The sequence below is a fragment of the Phalacrocorax carbo genome, chromosome 14 (assembly GCF_963921805.1).
Source record: "Phalacrocorax carbo chromosome 14, bPhaCar2.1, whole genome shotgun sequence".
In the NCBI taxonomy this organism is placed as follows: Eukaryota; Metazoa; Chordata; class Aves; order Suliformes; family Phalacrocoracidae; genus Phalacrocorax; species Phalacrocorax carbo.
In genome coordinates this window covers 6,035,536-6,057,405 of record NC_087526.1, presented here as the reverse complement: position 1 = coordinate 6,057,405, position 21,870 = coordinate 6,035,536, and the positions used below count along the sequence as shown (strand labels likewise).

At 38.5% G+C, this 21,870-nt stretch overlaps 1 protein-coding gene across 1 annotated transcript in view; it reads left to right on the top strand.

The window, feature by feature from the left end:
- The window catches only part of TAF4 (TATA-box binding protein associated factor 4), a 39,442-nt gene that overhangs the window by 1,917 nt on the left and 15,655 nt on the right, over window positions 1–21,870 (top strand). The window contains exons 2-4 of the mRNA XM_064465348.1: window positions 388–1,476; window positions 19,708–19,874; window positions 20,375–20,494. Of these exons, the coding sequence (XP_064321418.1) occupies window positions 388–1,476; window positions 19,708–19,874; window positions 20,375–20,494 (1,376 nt within the window). The remainder of the gene's footprint in view (window positions 1–387; window positions 1,477–19,707; window positions 19,875–20,374; window positions 20,495–21,870) is intronic.

The window sequence follows — 21,870 nt, the reverse complement described above, 5'->3', positions numbered from 1 at the left end:
TTCCATTGCCATTTTTCCCTCCTTGCAGTTGTACTCCTGTTGTTAAATGTGATGTCAGGCCCTTGCCTGGGGAAGAGGTCTAAGATGACCTTACTCCTCCATTCCCTTTGTTCATATCAAATCTGTTTTCCCTATTTTGTCTTACTGTGGCGTTGAAAGTAAGGGTGTGACAATTAATGTTGAATCTATCAGCCTTGGGTGGGGAATTGGAGGCTTCAAGATAGTGTCGTCGAAACAATCTTCAGTTTGTACTCTGTCCTGCTTTCTTGGCGCCAGGCAGGCAGCCTGGGAGACGGAGAAGACTTGGTGATGAGGGAGAACATTCTGTCTTCGCTGGACTTCTCTTCTTGCTCATTCTCCCTGTTTAACCTTGTTGTTGTTTTGCAGGAGCAGGAGGAGTGCAAGGGGGTGTTATTAATCATAACACCAGGTCCCAGACTTCAGCTCTGGATGGAGCCACCACAACGAGCACCAGCACCACCACTGCAGCAGCAGGAGGGTCTGAAGTCACTGCTGCTCCAGGGACCCTCAGTCAGGGCAAATCGGTGGTTATCAGCACCATGGCAACTGCCTTGTCCACCAGGAATGGCAAGATTGGGACCACAACAGTGCAAACTTTGAATGGGAGTAACGTGGTGATGAACTCTCACCATACAGGAAGTGCTGCTTTCTCTGGGACTCCTGTGACTGCTAACCCCGCTTCTGCACCTGCTGTCGCCCCTCTCGTTAACAATGGACCTGGATCTGTGGGGAAAGGAAATACTGTTAATGCTGTTTTGCCGTCAGCTTCCAACACTGTCATCCAGACTTCTTTCCTTAATACTGCTGTGTCCTCTGCATCTTCCTCCTCGCCCACAGTTATCTCCTCACAGCCACCACCAAGTGTTGGAACTGGGGCACCTACAGTAACGCTTGTGAGGCCACCGATTCACACAGCAGGACCCACAGTAGCTGCAGCTGGTGCAGCCACTCAAAATGGGAGCAATACTGTGATCAATTCAACCATCAGTGTCGGGAGTTTTCCTGCTGTTGCTACAGCCACTGTGGGATCTGGAGTTTCCCTCCAGACGTCGCTTGTGAACAGCCAGTCTGGTTCTACTGTGCCAGCAGCTCCTGCCACACAGGTCATCAAATCCGAGTCTCCTAAAACTATAGTCCAGACAGTATCCCAACAGCAGACGCTGGCTACTGCTGGCCAGCCCAGTACTACAGGGGGTAACATGATTATTGGGCAAACTATGCAAGCTGGGCTCTCCAATGTTGCTCCCAATCCTGGTGGGATACCTCCTGCAGCTCCTGGCACCCCCACAGGAATGGCTAAAGGCACTGCCAATACGGTGGCACAAAGTCTGCCAAGGACTCCAACAGCAACTACGAGTGGAATCAGAGCAACTTTGACTCCTACAGTTTTAGCACCTCGTTTGCCTCAGCCGCCTCAGAATCCAACTAACATTCAGAACTTTCAGTTACCACCAGGTAAGTAAGAGGATTGAGGGGTTTTATTTTGGAGGTGTATTTGTCACAGGGAAGGAAGGTATCCAGACAAGATTCCTTGCTGTTTAATTGTGAATTGTGGAAAAGGCATTACATTTAACAATGAGAATCATCTGGTTTTGAGTAGTAGGAATAGTAGCATTCCACTACTTAGCGTGCAATTTCAGGTGACCAAGAAGTGTGTTCAGCAGTAATAATTTGAAAATAATTCTGCCTGGTATCTTCGTTACAATGTGAGTGTAGATGAAGCTGCAAACTGCCAAGATGTGACAATGGAATATTATCAAATGAAATGTTGCTATTTCATTTTCACTTAAGGCATTTTGACTTTTAAGGCAGCTTTGTCGGTAGTTCGTATAACCTTCCCATGTTGTTCAGTTCCCTCTCTGTCCCTGCATGCCCCCGGTACCACAGAGCATTCATGAATAGAGAAGCAGCAGATACAACACAAGAAAACTGCCTTCCTTTGCTTTAAATACTTTCAAAGTATGACTTAAAAACTCACTGATATGAAGCTTATGATGATCTTTTTAGTCACTGGAGTTCTGATACAAAAGGCAGCCTTCCTATGTCCTTACCTCACCCTGTTGTGTCTAGGGTTGCAGCTTTTGTAGTAGCTAGTCTCGTGCTTAGTGCTGAGCATCTCTGGACAAGCAATCTAGTCCTGAACTCAGTGGGTGAGTAAAAAGCAGGATGAGAAGCATTTCTTTTGAGAACTGTTTTGTCCCTCCTTAAATATCTTAGATTTGGAGACTTAAGGTTATATATTTGCTGTTATTTTGAACCAGGCTTGTACTTTTATCCAGTTTCATTTTTAGGTGAAAATACTTGTGTGAACACATAGTTTCTTGTCTTTTTATTGATATGTAGTAATAGCTATATTCTCACTGTTCACTGTTTTCAGGGCAGTATCCAAAGAACAACTAATTAAATTTTACTACTAGTACCGAATGAAATCAGTGGTGGTTGCATATCATCTCTTTCAATTGGTCTTAGTAAAGATACATCTCTTGAAACTCCCAACCAACCTTAAAGCAATGCACCTGTCACATAAGGTAGATCAGAAACCATACTGTGTTACTACACACCATCTTTTTGTGTAATACACTATTTATGGTATGTGATGCCATGTAGTTTGATGAAGTCTGTCAAACATTCTGTGTATCTGAGTTCTGACTGGCATAAATATTCCTCTTTTTTTTTATATAGAAGTTTATTCCCTATATAAGCAATTTGAATGACACATGTTGCTAATTTAAAAAATAGCAGTGAAACTCAGACCTTGAAATCCCAGTGCTTAATTTGAAGCTTGTAAATTGATAGGCTGGAAAAGCCTTATTTATTTATTTATTGCTACAGTGTATCAAAGGATTTTTCAGGTTTCCAGTCTATTGCCTTGTATACCTACATTTTCACTAATACTGCATTATAAACCTGATTATGGGAAAAATACTACTGTTGAGTCCAGTGGGACCTTTTTTCCAGGTAGCTGATGTTTTCAAACTGCCATAGCATACTGAAATGTGTTACTCTTAGAAGCAGCGTTGCCAGTCCTTAAGCATAATTGGACCATAAATTGCTCCTTTGGAGGTCTCAATAGATCAAAGTAAAACACTATAGGTTCTAAACACTTGAGGTTTTTATTAAGCACTTTTCTTGTCTGTCCTACACTTTAAAAATATTTTTAACATCAAAAGAATAGCATGGCTCAAAATAAGCAAGTGTGCATGCCTGGATACAGATAAATTGGAAGTTGGGCTCTTGCGTGATGAGACAAACTTAATATTGGAAAGGATTTTTTTTTTAGGGGAACAGTTTTTTTTTTTTAATTTACTTTGGTTTACGTTTTTATACCTTGTGAAAGTAGCCAACTTTGAAAATGTTTTGCATAAGGCATTTCTTACAGAACACTTAAGAAATGATGGATGTTGAGCTCATACAAACATCTCACAGGTGCAAGGGCTAAGCACTTCTGAACATCTAGCCACATGCAACTGCTTTAATCTTTAGTAGAGTGCATATACATTCATAGTGAAAGAAGAATAGATGACTATGCTTTTGAAATTGTATTTCAAATTATGGTGTCATAGGCCAGATTTTTAAAGGCAGTTTGGTAGTATGAAGCTGCAACTGCACTGCTTGTATGCTCTGCATGTACTGTATGCATCAGATATGTATGCACAAATTTTACGTTTTTAAGTGTTAGTAGTATGTGCTAATAAGCGTTTGTAAGCCTTAGTGTATGAAATAGCTTGAGATCATACGTACACTGCACGTGTCGCTTTTTACGCTGAGATTTACAAACACTTAAAAAAACTCTTATGGAAGGTTTGACCAATGAGCAGCCCATGTTCTGTAGTTATTTTCTTACCCTGAGTTACTGTTTCTAGCTCTCCAAAACAGTGTTTCACGTATATGGAAAGCAGAATATAAAATGCCAGTAAGCGTTATTAACCTGGGACTTGAAAATCAGAAACCGTGAAAGGCTTCAAATGTTCTCTTAAAAAGAGCATGTGGAAAATAAGCTTGATCAACACTCTTTAAAATATATTACTTTTAGAATAATGTTTTGTATTGCATAAAGGCAATTGTGCAACAAACGTCAACTGGCTAAATTAGAGATGTTTGAAGAGCTAATGGGCCATGATTGTGACCTTACTGGATTCTGGTATATTGCTTCCCAAAGAAACTGGACTATTCAGAGCATCTGTGCACTAATTATGGTTTTCCGCTACTGACCTCTTTGAGGAAGAGGACTATTGCGCTTAGTCTTTTCTTCAGGAGCCCGTGTTTGGAACTTTGTGGTCCAGTTGCACAGATCTGGGTAGTGAAGGTCCAAAAATAACCTTATTCATAACTGCTTAGCAAAGACATGCAAATATTGTCAGATAATTTTCTAAGGGGCAGGAACACAAGTTTCTCTTTATACAATGCTACTTTAAAGATGCAGCATCTTGTGAAACTGAAAACAAATTGTATGAAGTTCTTTACTTTGGAGTACTTCAAGCAGTAATGTGAAATGTGTGGAGCACAATATTATGGTAAGAGGTAGGAATCTTGGTGAGCCTGTTAAAGCATTAAGTTAGTGTTCTGCTATTATAGATGCTTAGAAAAGTCTGCAGAAAAATGTAACTGAGATTATGCCCAAATATTAATCTTCTGCAATGTAAGAGTTTGTAAAGCATTTAGAGGTCATCGCTGACACATGGTAGAATCATTTTGTAAAATGGCAAAACTTCTGTACTTTAAAATAACTTTTCAAAATACGGTCTTCTCCAGCAATGTTATAATACAAATTAAAACCCAGCGTCTATGAGCTTATGCTTACTTCAGCAGTATTGTCAACTTGAGGGTTCAAAGATTTGGTTTCTGTTCTTGCAGATGCTTTAAATTGTTACTCTCGTCTGCTTTGTTTTTATGTACAAGCATCTCATAATAAGCTTTTAAGGTGCCTGCTTAAAGAAAGGAACAGATTGGAGAGAGCGCTGTAGGTATACAGTAAGAACAATATAGAGCTGGTAGGTCTGGACAGTCTTCTCCACTAGCTGAGGTGAAACTGAAATCTAGAAGCTTTTGCTTCCTGCTATCCCCCTCTTTTCTTCTCCCTTCTGGGTGAATGTTAGGATTTAAGATGATTTGCTAGCTTGATCCTAAAGACTAACTTCTTCTTTTTTTCCCTCTGGAATAAACAAGATTCTGTGACACTCAGTCCTGTTTGAAGACAGCAGATAGGATAGGTTGTCTTTATAGTTTATGCAATTTTTTTACTTCTGCCATCATGACCAGTATTCTTATTAACAGTAGTGCAGTTGCACAGCTGTAGTAGAACTGCTATCACAGATTTGTTTTGCTTTGTATCTAATGGTAAAACTTCTTTATTACTTTCACAAAACTCACTTGAATTTGTCAATAGCTGATGATAGGGGATGAGCCTAGACTTGTTCATCGCTTTCTTTCTGGAGGCATCTCATGTGCCACTTCTATGGTGCCTACAGGATGGGCTGTTTCCCAACTGGGAAACCAACAGGGCTCCTTTAAAATTTGAATGTTCTAGAGTTCTGAACAGTACTAACAGTTGGTTTAAACTTACTGTTGGCGCTTTCTAGAAGCAAAGGGTATCTGGAGGAACGTTGGTGCTGTACATCTGCAGATCCTGGAGGATGGACTACATCTGTTTGCACGTTCAAGGTTTTTTTTTTTATGGCCTTAGATGCTGGAAACTTCACCTTGTGTTAAATGGAAGCTTAACTTCTGTAGAAACTGATGATTTTTAGCTTATGTTAGCTCTCCAAGAAGGATTCTGACTTAGGCCTTGATCACAGTGGCTTTAGGATGGGAAAACTATCTGAATACATACTTAATTTAAAGCATGATTTCAGGTCCTTTTGACTTGAGCAGTCATAATTTTTGGAGCTGGAGTCACTGAAAAGTAACTTCAGCTGGAGTAGTTCAGTTTCGTTTGGTAAGGGGTTGGGATGCTAGGCTGTCAGGCAAAAGAGAGTGGATAGAAAAAGGAGAAAGGTGGCAGGCTGAGAAGAATCAGACAATCTTTTCATTGTAAAACAATTTGTGTTACTTTTTCAAACTGAATGTAGCATTCTTTGGGTTACTTTGTACTTGAAACATGTACCCCAGAAGTACCTAAAGTACCAAGGAATATAAAGAGGCAACGAAATCTACAGACTTCTATAATACAAGAAATACAGAAAGGAACAGAAGAAATACTACAAAGTAGTGGAATGTAGTTTTCTATTTCTCACTCACTAGCAAGCGAGTTCAAACATATCCTGATTATATTTTCCCTGTATGTTGCATGTGCTGCCAATATTATGCCTGTTAACTGTGTCGGCATGGCTGTATTTTGTTAAAAATAATGTCTGTAATGCACAATGATAATAGGAGCTTCCTGTAGTCCTTATAGTATGTTTCACTTTCAAAGCATTTTATAAAACTTAATCCTTGCAACATGCCTGTGTGGTTGGTAAATAAAGTAGTATGAACTCTGCTTTAGAGCTGGGGGAAAGAGCAAGTTAGAGAAGTTCTGACCTGCCCAAGGCCATGAGGGAATCGATAGTTTGCCAAGATAAGAGCTTGGGAGCCCTATACTTGGCGCATAAAGTGGTATCTCTGAAAGATAACTGTGGATCTCTTCTGCAGAACTCTTCTGGGTGAGGGGTGGATTTTATGTTCAAATCATGCATCGGCAAAAGGAACATTCTGCTTTATTTGAAATCTGCTACATCGGATCTGCCATATGTCACCAGACTGAAAGTTGTATTTGTTCTTATTGCAACTTTCATAATTGAGGAATCCTGCGTGCTTAGCTTTGTACCCCAAAGAACTTAAGACTTGGAGTTGTGTGATAGGATTTTTTGGTTCTATTAAAATGAGTGTCATGAGGCACATTTGATAAGGGTGTCTCTTTAAGTGATGGGATCGAATGGGAATGTAATAGTGAGTCCATTAAGCTATGAAAGCTATTATCTTTGACTACATATTGTTCGGTTCTGTTATGGAAAATACTGTTGTTACCAACAGCCTTTGGAGGAGCATGTGTGGATTTGTTTCATATACCTATCTACACTTCAAAATGTGGTCTTTCTGTTTTTTTTTTTTTTTGGGGGGGGTGGGGGGTGGGGTATCACTAGGTTGTTGGTCAATGACCAGAAATTAATGATTTTTTTTTTTTGAGCCATTTTTCACTCTGCTACTCTAGAAGTTACGTGGTGTTTCTACATTCAGTGAGCTAAACAAGTTTTTCATGTCTGGAAATCAATGTGGGTTACGTCTAAAATGCAGTGTCTTGGTTTGGGGGCCACAAATTTGGATGCTGCCCAGAACTCGAATCACTTACTAACACAGGATGCTGCAGCAAAGTTAGCAGTTGGAGATGAAAACACAACAGTTTGGACACTGATAAGACACAAATTAGGTATCACAAACTTTCCTCAAATGAAGTGTTTTGGTGTATGAAAACTATTACTATTGTTTGTCTCCTCTGTTTTGGGAAATGATATGTAAACAATCCTAAAAAAAGGATAACATCGTTCAAGAACGCAGTTGAAAATACTGATATAAGCCTAAGTGGGTTTTAGCAAGAAGAGATTGGCTTGTGGAAAGCTTGCTTTCTAGCTTTTTGTTCTCATAAAAACTCTGTGATCAAATACGAAGAGCCTGTTTGGTAGGAACTAGATGTAGAAGTCACTTAAGAACACAACATGTTAAGCATCTTTTGTTACTTTATGCAGCTTTTGTCAGAAATACTTGAAATCACCATTTTTACCTGAAAATAACTACTTGTCAGGATTGTCCTGTGTTGAAACTTTATGAATGTTTATAACTCCATTTATCTGTCTGAATCTGCTCCTTGAACTTGTTGCCATTGATGTTAAAAAGGAGGGTTTTGCCAGCTGGAAGACAGTAAGTGTTAGCAAGTTTTAACTTTGTTAGTCGTATCATCTCTTGTGAAAGACGATTTGAAGAGGTAGTGGCATGAAAAACAAAATTTTGAAAACAGTGTTTCTCACAACTGAAGACAATGATAGAAAGGACTTAGTAGGCAGTTACTTCAGTTGTTTTATGAACTGTAAAGGTTTATGTGAAGGAAGGCCAAACTCAAGAGAGTATGTGGTGCTCACAAGTTACAAAGGGCTTTTTCTGTGCACGGTCATAGGGACGATCCTGTGTACAAATAGTTGTGTGATCTGTGAATGTTGCCAAAGTTTCCCTGTGCATTTCTGGGACTGAACCCTCAGTATGCCTCTATCCCTTTGACAGGTTGCATGCAGTTGTTTTACAGAGGCAGTGGCTGTGGGGATATTCAGGCTTTGTTTTTGTGTTGTTGTAAGTTGTTAATGCATTAACTTGTATTTGTTTTTTAACTAATTAAGGTCTTACCTAAATGCGAGATATTGTAGTGTATTTATACTGTTACCGGTTTCTTGAAAGTTGTAAAACCTTTCTTGTTTGGATACAGTTTTTGCTGTATCAGCCCTCTTGCATGCTGCTTCTTCATAAGAGAAGGAAAACAGCTTATACAATAAACATCTTTTACAATGATAAGGTTGTGTCCACACTGGAGGTGGTACTACTAAATTATTGTGGCGAAATGGTCCTGTTTCCAGCTTGAATGTTGAGAAGTGTAAAAACTACACAGACCAAGCTATAATTAAACAGGCATAAAGACTGTGTGATCTCTCATTTTAAATTAGATGAGGCTTTTTTTGAGACCATGGACACATGAATAGAGCAAATGATTGGGTTTTAACCTTTTAGGACAGTTTTACCTCAATTTAATCTGGAAACTTTTACCCTGGTTCTGTTCTGTGATAATTTCCTTCCAGAAATGCTGGTTGTCTTCTCGAGGTATGGGTGTCTCAAGGAACTGAGACACAAGTTCTTACCACAAAGCCTCCTGTCTTGGAGTAATTTTCTTCATGTATCTTCAGCATATTATTTCACGTAAACTGAAATAATTGTCCTTGAGGCCTTATTTATGCCTTTAACATAAATAAAGTTAAATAAAGAGTTTTTAAATGTAGAATGTTTTTTTTTTTGTGAGAACAAAACCCTGATTATCATCACTATATAATGGTATAGATTATCAATAATCAGGAAAGAGGTGATAATCATAAGGAATTGATACAGCTGCCTCCTGTTTCTGCAGTGAGAGCTGTATAGGCAGAGTTCATCACCTCAGCAGAGCTGTCTTAAGGCACTGTACAAATGCAGATAATCCTGGGCTCTGTAACTGTTGTCAGACTAGAAATAACATTTTAAAAAGATGAGTTTCAGTACTTGTATTGCCAGTGATCAGAAAGTTACACTTTGAACATAAAAGGCTGATTCTCAGCGAACTGCATAAATAGGTTATAAATCCTTTTACCCAAGGACAGTCCTTTTACTGTGTATTTATACAGGATTTAGTGCAAGGTTCGACTCAGTTGCTAAGCTCTTTTTATGGGATTTGGAAAAGTATATTGATAAAAACTGAGTAACTTCTTGTCAGTGTAGAACTCTGTTTATAAATTAGAACTGTAGATTATGAGCACTGTGCATCTTTTAATTTTGACAGTTTTTTCCTTAAAATTAATTACTAAAATATTTTTTCAATAACACATTGTAACCAGTACCTACACAACTAGTAACATAAAACTTTCATCAGTATATAATATTATTCTACATGGCTAGCATGACTGTTCTAAGATTTGTGATGAATCAAGTAACTCTTTGTAGTAAAAATGGTCTAACTTACAATGATAACTTGATTAATATATGCCTCTGAGAGTAGTTGAACAGGTAAAAGCCATCACAGTACTGTTGTACAGATTAAAGCTCATGCTGGATGGACTCTGTACAGACACCCGGTGTAGATTCAGTCTAAAAATGTGTCCTCTAGATATCAAGAGTATAAACAAAAGCTAAGCAATGAGGTGTGGTGCCATGCTGTAGTCTTTCTGAAATGGTTTGAGGGGGCAGGAAGGCTGTAGTAAGCTGTCTTCACACCTTCCTTCAGCTTATTAATCAAATATTCCTGTAAGGGAGGGTTAGATTTAGTGCCTCTCAGAACATAATGACATCAGGTGCATTCGGCATGCGTGGAGGTGTGGTGAGTGGGGCCAGTTGTACTCAACATGAGTCAGAAGTACCAAGTCCAAGGAGTAGCACTGAGGAATTGCAGCACCTGTGGCAAGAGTCAATGAAGGTGACCGGAAGAGTGTTTGCTGAGGAATTGGTGGAGGAGGTTGGAAGAAGAGATGTGGAGTAGGAAGTGAGTGTGAGAGTCGCTAAACTGTGCACAAGTTTATAGAAAAGCATGAGGAATCATTAGTTTTTAATAATCATGTGCAGTAATGTTTGCAGTGGTATTAAGGGTGCATTGGAAGAAGAGGCAAGTGCTCATGTCATGAACTTCAGCCTCTTACTTGCTTTCATTCTTCCTTTTTTCCAGTGTATCATTTGGTTCTCTTTCCTTCCCTCTCCTCCATGGGGGAAGGGGAGAGAAGGCACTAATTATTTATAAGTGTTAGTCATACCCAGTCATTAAGCTTAGTCATTACTCAGGACTGTGCACTTGACGGTTAGTAAAAATCAAAATGAGACTTGACTTTGTTTAAAAGCTGTCTGAATTCAAGCTTACAGGTGTGAAAATACTTCTATTTCTGTGTTCAGGCTAACTGAAAAAGCAGTGCTATTTAATACATGTTGCTATCAGCCAAACGACATGTAATATCATGTCCATGTTGATAGTTTGTGTTTGAACTCACAGGCATAGTGTTTGGCATATTCTCAAAGCAGAATAACTTCTGTATTGGCAGTGAGAGTGTCATAAAATTGCAGGCCGTTTCTGCAGAGGATTTGAAGGGAACATTTCCACTGAGGCTGCCCTGGGTAGCTGTCAGTCAGTCCAATTGTCTACCATTGGGTCTCCACAGCTCCGGGTGAAAAGGTGGCATCAGCAAAGGGTTTTGTCACTGCTGAAATTACAAAGGGTATGTGCCTAGAGTAGGGAATTCACAGTGGGGACGAATTTAAGAAATGCATTTTTAAATGGTTTTTCATGTACATAGTTTCTTGTGTGTTGCTTTTTGGAGGAAGATAAAGTGGACTTAATGCATGACTCCTCATTAAGTATTTGTGCAGACTGTGGTAAATGCAAAGTAGCTTGCCTGTTGCCGTTTCATCAGGTGCTTGAACAGCACTAATGTTGATATGTCTTGGTATAGACAAAGTGTCTGCCAGAAATGAAGACTAGTTGAGTTTTAAAATCTCCAGTTTAGAATAACGGATCAAAAGAATTAGTGACACTTTATTTTGCTTTTTCCTTTCTGAAAAACAAATCCAATTTTGGTATAACTGTGTCGTTGTTTGATATTAAGTATATTGAAATTAATGGCAGAGCTAAATCTGAATCACTTAGAGATCAATAATTAAAGTAATTGGTTTAGCTCTTGATAGCGTTTTTCTTAGTTCTTTCTGCATCAGGCCAAAGACAGATTTGTGTGATGATTGGGTTGCAGTTTGAAGGAGTGCTCTGGTGTTTTGGCTTTGTATGCTTGACTAGAAAGGAATGTTAACACACTTTCAAGGAATATAGCTTTCCAGAAAAGTCAAAATAGTTTCAAATCACATTTTTTTTTGTTGAAGTGTTAGTCAATTGTTGCTATGTAATATGATGTATTTCCCAGAATACTTCTCACACACCTTTTCAGCTGAGCAGGTAAGATTTTTTTCCATATGGGATCACTGTTAAATACAGTGGCTTTTTGGCACTCCAGCATGACATTATTCCTTTAACTACATTCTTAGAAGATGTGTGAATCAATACTTTACAAATGACTCACTTCTTCACATTTTAGACAGTATAGTTGAGTTCTGTAGTTTGAAACGGAATTCTTACATAGTAAGAGTAAGCAAAAGCTTTTACTATGAAGTTGAGTCTCTTTTTGTCTTTTGGCTCTTTATAAGAAAAAAAACAAAACCAGTTTTTATAATGTGAACTTGTGTACTTGGTCTGTACAAAATACATTTTTCTGTGCACTGCAGTCAGGATTCTTGATGATTTTTGAGAAATGTACCTTTCATCTATGTTGTCGATAACTGAAAATCAACTGTTCAAGAATTAGGATTTCACAGACAATATCCATTAGTTATGATCTGTGATCTGTGTGTGCAGACTGGGCATGTGGGGAGAGTGATGACAGGCTAATGAAGTGGAGTGCTGTAGTAAACTAATGCTGTACCAGAACTTTTAGGCATTGTATCTGGGTAAAATTTGACTCTATACCAGAATGACATGACTTGAAAAGTGAAAGGAGTGATGTGTTTTTGTAGCTCTGTAATAAGTTCTTGTCCAAAGCTCTGTGCTCTGCCAGTCTTCCCTATGGTGTAAAGTTTAGTGCCTGTCAGGAGAGACTCCAAGCGTTTTGTGTTAGAGGTGCTCTGAAGCAACACCTGACAGTCATGTGTTTTCATGCCAAGTTGCAGCTCACCTGCAGCACAACAGGTGCTGAACGTTTAACAGACACCTTTAAGATGTGTTCAGCTCTCAAGACAATTGGGTGCAAAACCTCAGCATTCATTGCTTTAGGGTGCTAATTACTCTGAAACAAGATGTGAGGGAATCTGGTTCAGTATCTCACATTGCTCCAGTGTGCTGGACAGCTCTATCACTGCCTGGCAGGTTTATGGCCTGTAGACCTGCAACTCAGCAGGGAAAGTATCTACTACTAACTCATGTTTGTACAGGCTGACCTCATCTGTGCCAGTGCAGTGCAAGCACTTCTGGAGCAGGTGAAGTCACAGGTAGTGGTGGGTTCATTTTCAGCTAGCTGGTTTGCAGGGGCTGATGCCTGTGCTACATAGACTTCTCCATATGCACTCTGGTTATCCTCGTGGAGCTAAGGCACCTTTATAGAAGTCACAAACCAACGACATTTGTTCATGAAACGTAAAAGCCTGGATTGCTGACAGTGCAAAGACTTTGGCATGAAAGTTCAAGGAAAAGTTTTTTATGGATTTGTTGTGTGCAGCACAGATCACCTGAGGCTCTAAGCACCTAAACTAAGTGCATCTAATGTGGTGGTGCGCATCTCTTGTCAGGTACAAAATAATGTGTCTTCAATAACATCTAATCCACAGCTGCGTTGCCATTTAAAGTTCTGTGCTATTCTTGATTTGTAATCACTGTTTCTCATGAGCTGGTATATAGATTGTCCCTTGTGAGCTGCTACGCGTCTGCTGGTTTATTACAGATGCTCTTCTTTGATGTATGTAAATAGTTCTAAAACTGCTAAAAGTTGTCTTTTGTTAGGGAAGATCCCCTTAACTACTCAGATTTTTATGGAGCTGCAGTGAACTATAGAGGTTGATAGGTTCTTCCCTTTTTTCCTGGCCTTTCATTCCTATAGAGTGAGAACTTTTCCAGGTGGGTCAGTTATCATAAAAGGAGGAATGGTGGATTGTTAGACCTCGCTGATGTTTGTCCCAGGTTATCATTTCATTTTCTGCAATAAGTGACCCTATCATGTATATCAGTTCTGCTGAAAGTTCTTCCTGTAGTTTGTATCGGCAGCTATTATTTTCTCCAGCTCCAGTGTTCTTCTAGCTTTTTGTTTTGGGAAAATCTTAGAAACTTTATCCTTTTAAAAGGTTTTGTCGTTCCAAGCTCTCTGTATAGCCTGAGCCAATCACCTACAGAGCATTGACTCATCCCCTTTGCTGTATATGGTTTTTGTGGTGTGTATGATACCAACTTGCATAACCTTACCGACACTTGCTTTCCTTTTAGTTGCAACAGAATCACTTCTCACAATACATAAGGAATACTCTGGTCAAACTTTCTTCTGCTAATATGGCACAGCCCGCTTGTGATTACTGTCAGATTTTTTTGCCATGTCAAATGCTTGCAGCATCTTGCCACAAATGAGCATGTGCTTGAGAGCTTAAGGCACAAACTACTTTGACGTTAAGATAACCTTTTAGTGAACTTTCCTGGCAAATCTAGTTAGAATTTGAAGACTTGTCAGATGTCAGTGGACTTTATGATCAATAACCCTCTTTCGATCTAGAGATGTTTGTAAGGACTTTAATTTCCTACACCAGATGCATCAATCCTCTAGTTACTTTTTCATTCTTGGGCATTCTTTCTGAACATCAGCATGTGTGTCTACTTAAGATGATTCTTTGCTACCTAACAGTTCTCCCTGACCCTAACTGTTTTTTTTCCCCCCCCTCTGGAAATAAAGTTCAGTTAATTTTTCACTTTAAGAAGAGATTTTTCTGAGGAGTCTGGAAAGGATGCATGCAATCTCCATGCAATTTCAAGACTATACATCCACTACTCCTTCTGTTATGTCTCAGCTACTAAAAAACCCCAACTTATTAAAAGTCTATGTTCCTTAGTAATGGTTCTGAATTGATCTGGATTAGACCATGAGCTACATTGTGGGTAACAAGCAAAATCTGTATACTTGAACCTATCTGTTCTTCTGTTCAGTATCTGCATCAGAAAAAAAGATGTTGCCACTTGTGATCTGATAGGATACTTTCCAGGTTTTATATTTCACAGATACGCAGGAATTTCATTCTTGCATTCTGGTATGCCCAATGACAAGCATGGGCAGACCCTTTTATGGTCCTCATGTTAGGTGCTTGCTAATTGTAAGTGAAGTCTCTCAGTATGTCACCTACTGTGTGAATTGAGTCCCTGAGAAATGGAGCATTTATTCTGAGAGAAGGTGACACCTAGATATGTTGCTGTTTGAGTGGCTGCCTGCTAGGTGTGGTTGTTAGAGGTGACAATTTGCTGGACTGTGTATTTCCTCAGAACATTAATCTGGAGATGCCTGCTATATCTGCACAAAGTTTTAACTCTGTCATTGGGAAATCCAGCTCCTATAAATACTTCTAATCTTAGTTTACTAGCAAAAACTGGTAACAAAACAGAAAACTGTTTTGGTTTGGGTTTTCTGGACGTAGAGGTTCTCTGGCAAGAAAGCTTGTATGTCTAGGGAGTTACACACATTATCAGAGTGGCCTGCAAAATATTTTCTTATTCTTCCTTTATTATTCTGATAATTTTTTTTCTTTAGTCTTTGCTAAGCCGAGTCATCTTTCAGAGAAAGAAGGAAAAGAAAGGCATTAGAAAAAAAAAAAACTGGTTTGTGTTTTTTTGTGATATGTTATGTGGCCAGAGCTCTTCACTTTCTATTCAAGTGCATGATTTTACAAGTTTTATTATTTAAAAAACAAAACCAAAACTAAACAAACCACACACAAAACAAAAACAAAACCCAAAACACACACTTAGTAAATGGAAAAGCTGTTAGCAAATGGAAACACAAATAGCAAGAGGCAGAGTTGACACAGTGTAGAATCATGCAGCAACATCATGTAATAATGAACTCTTCCATCCAAGCACTCTGGAGAACAGGAGAGATCCAGGGAGGGCTCTACAGGAACAGATGAGGTGACCGTTGTACTTGTCGGAGCACAGTCGTCTTGGCATAAAGAGCAATCCAACTCAATTTTGTTAATCCTTCATTTGGAGCTGTGATGAATTGTTTAATTCAAACTAAAATATGAGCTTCTTTCAGGATTCTCTTAAGCCTCCAACTTCTAACAAAAATGGTAATTAATTTTAATTTTAATTAGTTTTATTTAATGAGAAACTTGGAAAGAATGCTTGAATGTTTGCATTTTTAATAGTGAATATGATTTTAGAGTATACATGATCAGACTTTCTAGGAAAAAGGAGGCAGAGAAATATTTAAAACGGCCAAGTTTTATTGTCATCTTTTTCTAATTGAACGTTTCCAATGATCTTTATTAGCTGTTTGGTCTCAAATAGCAACTCATCCATTTGTGGAACAAAAACCTGGATGGTAAACTTGAAACAAAGATATTTTTAATCCTTACTTTAAATATGCTGCTGAATTTAATTAGGGAAGTGAGATACCTTGGTACAATTCTAGCAGTCTTCTAGTACCTGGTAGTCATTTCTGATCTGGTTCATACAGTGCTTGCAGCCTTAGACATTGGAGTGGATGTTATGATACTCATCTGTATTTAAATATTTAAAATATAAGGTTTGGAACATAAGAGAAAGAAATGTTTGGTTGTTTTTTTTTTTTTCCCCTACCCGTGGCTGTCGGCCCCTCCTTTTTTTCCGTTGCAATAAATGAATCAACTGAGAGATAGTTAATGTATGGAGAAAGGGACTATTATAGTCCTACATTGACTTTGTTTAGAAGCGGGAAATAAATGGGACTTTCTTTTTAATTCTTAATCGAGGTAGCTCCATGAGCTTTCTGAACTTCACTGAAAACCCACTTAATGCCAGCTTGGGTATAGTTTTGGGTTAGTGAGTTTGGTTTTTAGCTAATTGGGTTGGAAAAGAGTCTGTAGTTGGGCTGGGGGAAGAGAAGCTGAGAAAGCAGCTCCATCTCCCTTTTTAAAAAATTCTCAACAAGGCTGGAGAGGTGTTAAGCGTTCAGTCAAAAATTACTTGCCCGCATGCTGTATTACCGGTGAATTTCTGCACAGAAATTTCAGTATCAAAGGCCCTCATGATCTGAATTTTTACACCTTTTCTGAAATCACCCATATACTAAAAAGATAATTTCAAGCAGGTAAGATGTCTTTTATCATCATACCATGATTAAAGTTCATGCAAGACTGGTCTGGTGTTTGTAATTGCCTTTATGTTTGTATATAGCCCATTAAGTCTGAGCAGCAATTTATCTATTGGTGGTAGATGCTAAGTTAAAGACATGTTAGAAACTGTATAAATTGAAAATAACTGTGTATCAAATACGAGTGCAGTATAAAAGAACTATTTAAATAGGGACAGATATGAATGTAGCTTTGTATAAATTACTTTTTTATTATGACTTCAGTACTTGAGGGAAGGTTCAGACTTCCCCTAGTTAGAAATCTAGCAGGATAGTGCTCAGAGTCAGGGTTTGAATTACAAATGATTGTTTTGTCTGTCTGCTGCCAGAAATTGAACTTTCTTGATATGTTTTCGAAAGCTCACATTAATATGCTTTTCAACTGTCTGTTTCAGCAGTTGTGCTATGTTAATGTGTAGGCATGTTCTAATTTTGCATGTAGCTCAGGGAGAATATTTCATTGTTCAGATGGTGTGCTTGCTCTTCAGGGGTAGTCAACCTTCATTTTTTTGGTTATCTTCCTTCTTCTCTAATTCATGTTTTGGGGAACAAAACAATGAATTGCCACTGCTGGTGTCCTGAGGGGTGGTTGTGCTGCTGGAGGACGCTGATAGGAGGTGCAGACCCGTTCTTGAGCCTGATGCATGTATTGAGCTGGAGACTGGAACAGGTAGCATAGAGCTGTGTGCTGTGCAAGTGCCGGATGCTATAAAGGTTCTCACATGCAGGTGAGCTGCTTTGGGTTGGCACTTTCAAATTACTTCAGTCACTTTTGCACTGAGAGAGGAGTTTAAAAACAAACAACCCCCTCTCCCCAAACCCAAGACTAGAGTTAGTGTCTCTTATGTTGCTTCTGGAAAGAAAAATACGTAACTCTGAAGAATTTGCATGATACGTTAGTCCTAGAGTATCCTAGGGACCTCCAAAATGGTGAATTTTAAGGAAGTTTCTTATAGGGTGTCAGTATAATTCTGTGACATTTAAGGGCTTCTGAAAGCATAAGCATACCTAGTTCCATTGGGCCTTTTCAACTGCTAGAAACTAAATGGTAGTCAACAAGCCGTAATACTTGACATTGACTTGAAAATAGCTCCTCTAATCAGACTTCCACTCTACTGATGTTTTCAGTTATAATAATATTGAAGATTTCCACTGATTCAGTGTTTAGCTTCTTCAGCTGATGAGGGATGACAAAAATGGGCAACATGGGTTCATTTCCCAGGATTTTACATTTGCACATTGGAAGAGGGTGCCAAGTTCTGTTTGTGCAGGAATGCACTTGATGTAGTAGCAGGTCACCCTCTAGTCTTTAAAATATTGAATTTCTCTGTTTTTTGTCAGTAGTCCCCTCCCTGTAGTGTGAGGCTGATGGTGAGAAAGTAGTGATGGTTCTCATGAGCAGCTGACAGGGTCAAACTCTGTATTCACTGTTGAGGTTTTTTAATTTCTTGTAAGCTGTGGTGGTGGCGTATGGCTTTTCTGTTTTAATGAAAATGCTTTCTCCCTACATAAGTTACGGGAGAAAATACTTTTCTTTCTGGGATGGCTTGGAAAAGGTTTTTGTGGACTTGACAGCTAAACTAAGAGTATTTATTTCTACAGGCTGTAGGACTATAAATAAGCTTTCCCCCTTCCTCCTTTCCTACAGAAAAACAGTTTGAGAATATTTGTTTCTAGATATAAATATTGTCCATAGCACATTGCAGTCCCACCTTAACACTTCTAAAAAAAGTCACAATGGAAAGTCACCTTTTTGATGTAAACTAGTTTAATGTCTCTACGTGACTCTGCTTCTTTGAAAGAGAGTAAATGTAGAGAATGTAAGGAAAAAATTGGGGGCAAATCAACTAACATAATCTGGTTTTCTTTTGAACTAATTTTTGTAGAAATCAGTATATGGATTTTTGTGGTTTAACACTAATTTTCGAACAGTCCAGGAAAACTGTTTAAGGCATTGTCTATAAACATGTCAGCACTTCATCTGAATAGAAAAGCAAATAAAAGCTTGATTCTTTCGAAGTAGTCATGCTCTGAGAAGGCATAGACCAGACCTCCAGATCTTGTTAGGGAGTGTGTATAGGCTTCTTTTTCACAGAACAACACTTTCTGATTTCAGTAGTGCCTCTTGATTTTTTTCATGGTGAAGTTTCCTCCTGTAGTTTGTTGCTCAGAAAGGCTAATTTTGAGTGCCCAGTTTGTTTCCTTAGGTGTCTCTTTCAGAGCTGATGAGGTCCTGAGGCTCTCGTGGACTGACTGAGATGTGCTGAATGAATGAGCTCTTGAAAAACAGTTCATGTGGTCCAGGTCCTGTTTGTGCCTTCAAGAGAGACTATCATCTGAAAATCTGCCTGTTAAAATCTGGTTCCCTAAAGCTACCCAGTGGGGTTAAGTGTATTGATCTGAGTGACTGAGCAGGGAATGACTGCCTTATTTCCCTCTTCAGTTTATTTTTCTTTTGGGGTGTACCATGGCACAATGCAGTCTGTTGCAGATGCACATGAGAAAGATTACAATTTTATAGCTGGTTTCATTACTAAATTTGTTATGGGAAATTAATTTAGAACTTAGACAATTGTGTTCCTGTTGGTGGTGAAGCCTATGTTTGATTATACGTTTTTTTTTCCATTAAAGAAAAACTAACAGGAATCTTGCCTAATGGCAAGATTTTTCTTTGCAGTGTTTTATGAAACGCATTTCTTAGTGAAGAGCAGGTAGGACTTTTATATGATTGCTAATTATAACCTCTAGTCACATGGAATTTTTTGATTGGGGCAAAAAAGACTCATTGTGTGTTCTGATGCACACCATCCTGAGTGTTTTGATAGAGAAGGAGTATCTCTGTAATTAAGGTATTTTATACAAGATGTGATAATGCAGCTGGGTATTTTGCTTTTATTCTAAATGACTTTTGTTAGCTGTGCAGGCCTTCAGAAGTACACTAATTCCATATGTATCCAACTTAGATAAAAAAAACATGAAAAAATGTTCTTTCATATTTGAAAAGGGTGTAAGTTTTCTTGACCAATGTCGTTTTTAACAGGTATGGTCCTTGTGCGTAGTGAGAATGGGCAGTTGCTGATGATCCCTCAACAAGCCTTGGCGCAGATGCAAGCACAGGCACATGCCCAGTCTCAGCCTCAGAATACTATGACTCCTCGTCCTGCTACACCTACCAGTGCTCCTCCAGTACAGATATCAACAGTGCAGGTTAGTTCAGTAATTTATAGTGTTAAAAACCATAAGATTTTCTTCTTGTGAAGACTACACCAGAAGAACAGGTATGATGTTAGAGATGGGAAAAAACATGGCATAGGTATTGTGTTTTGTTCCTAATTCTGTTACAGTTTGGCTGTTACTCATCAAAAATATTTTTACCTACCTGAATGGCATTAAGTTTAACCCTATTTGATATAAAGACCATTCAAGACCATATATGGTTAACATCTAGAACTTCTTTCCCCAAAGAATCATTATTCTTTATAAGACTAAAAGAAAAAACATGGATATGGATATATATATTAAAAATATATATACTGGGATCATCACGGTTGCATTAAGACTAAAAATCTTTCTCATAGTTTTATAGTGGTCCAGGTGTGTTCTTCTGTAGCTGTAACAATGGCAACTATCCAGAGACAAAACCCTAGACAAGGTGGATTATATTTAAATGTAGGATCTAATGTGTTTGTTTTTTTCCTCCTCCCCAGGCTCCGGGAACGCCCATTATTGCACGACAGGTGACACCAACTACTATTATCAAGCAAGTGTCTCAGGCTCAAACAACAGTGCAACCCACAACAACGCTACAGCGTCCTCCTGTTGTGCAAGTGAGTTTGTAGAAAAGTACATGAGATATATCAGTTAGAATTAGCTGAAAACCTGCTTGAGACTGCCAGAAGTACAAGAAATATAATTGCTAAGTGCATGGAAGAAATATATTTTGGCTTATCCTTTCTAAAATGTTTGCTGATCTGAAATTACTTGATATTTTGGACACATATGTATAATTTTTAGTATGTGTATTATTATTATTTCATATTCTACCTATATGCATATATATTTAAAGGTATCCTGTTAATAGTTTGTATAATTACAGAACCGACTAAAATAGAATACCTTTATGCTTTCTGTCTCGAGGAAGTGACACCAGTTCCCTTTGGATTTGGAGCTGTGATGTTATTCCTGTGATGGATCTGTAGTCCTCTGAATTCTGCAGCAAAATCTATTATTACAAAGACTACACTGGTAGCCTTCTCTTCCACGAGCCTTCTCCCTCTTATACAAGTCTCTGCGTTGGTCTACGTACTTAGGGAGATCCTGTAACTCAAGGATAAATAGTGGTGTCCTAGTATGTGGACTCTCTTCTAATAGCCTGGCCTGTATTAATGATAGGCTTTCTTGTAGGGTTCGTTCTTTTTTTTTTGAGGGATGGTGGTGTGAGTTTGAAACACAGCGCAAAAGTGTGAAATTCTCCACATGATTCCAGGCAAGAGTGATACAATATGATTGCTGTCGCCTAATCTGTTTCATTGTGCTTTCTTCATCCTTTGAGTAGACAGGATTAGAGAGTTTTAATTTAAAACATGCAGGTTTTGCTATGCATCCAGTTAACCTTTTTTCCCTCAGAGAGCCTTTGCCTGTGCCAGTGATCTTTCCAGATCTGAGAGTTAATTTACCTAACTGGGTCTCCTTAATTTGCGCTGCTGGACAAAAAAAATATATACACTGGATAAAAAAGAATAAATCATTCCATTTGCATATTTTTTGCTGTAATGAGCATACCATGGACTTCATTTATTCTGATTTCAAAAAATGAGACAAATTAAATCCTTGTCTCCTTTTCTGTCTCCTGAAATACCAGTGGAAGTTAGCTTTGACACCACTGGAGCCTCTTTTCTTGTGTATCTTTATATGAAGAGCAAGTTTACAAATGATGTGTTAAAATTCTGAGAGCTAGCTTTAGCTTGGTAAGAATTACTGTCTCTCTGATTGGGTTGTCATTAGTAGTTAGGCTGCTGGATGTCCATGAATGAACTGCATACGTGTAAAGTCCTTGTTTACGATGTTGATTCTTTTAAGGTGGTATTCCTACTTCGAATTACCAACTTGTCTACAAAACTAGAAAAATGCTTTGTCCCATTGTTCATCAAAAAGACCTAGATAAGACCTGAGCTTTTGTGTCCTTATGCCTTTTTAGAAATTC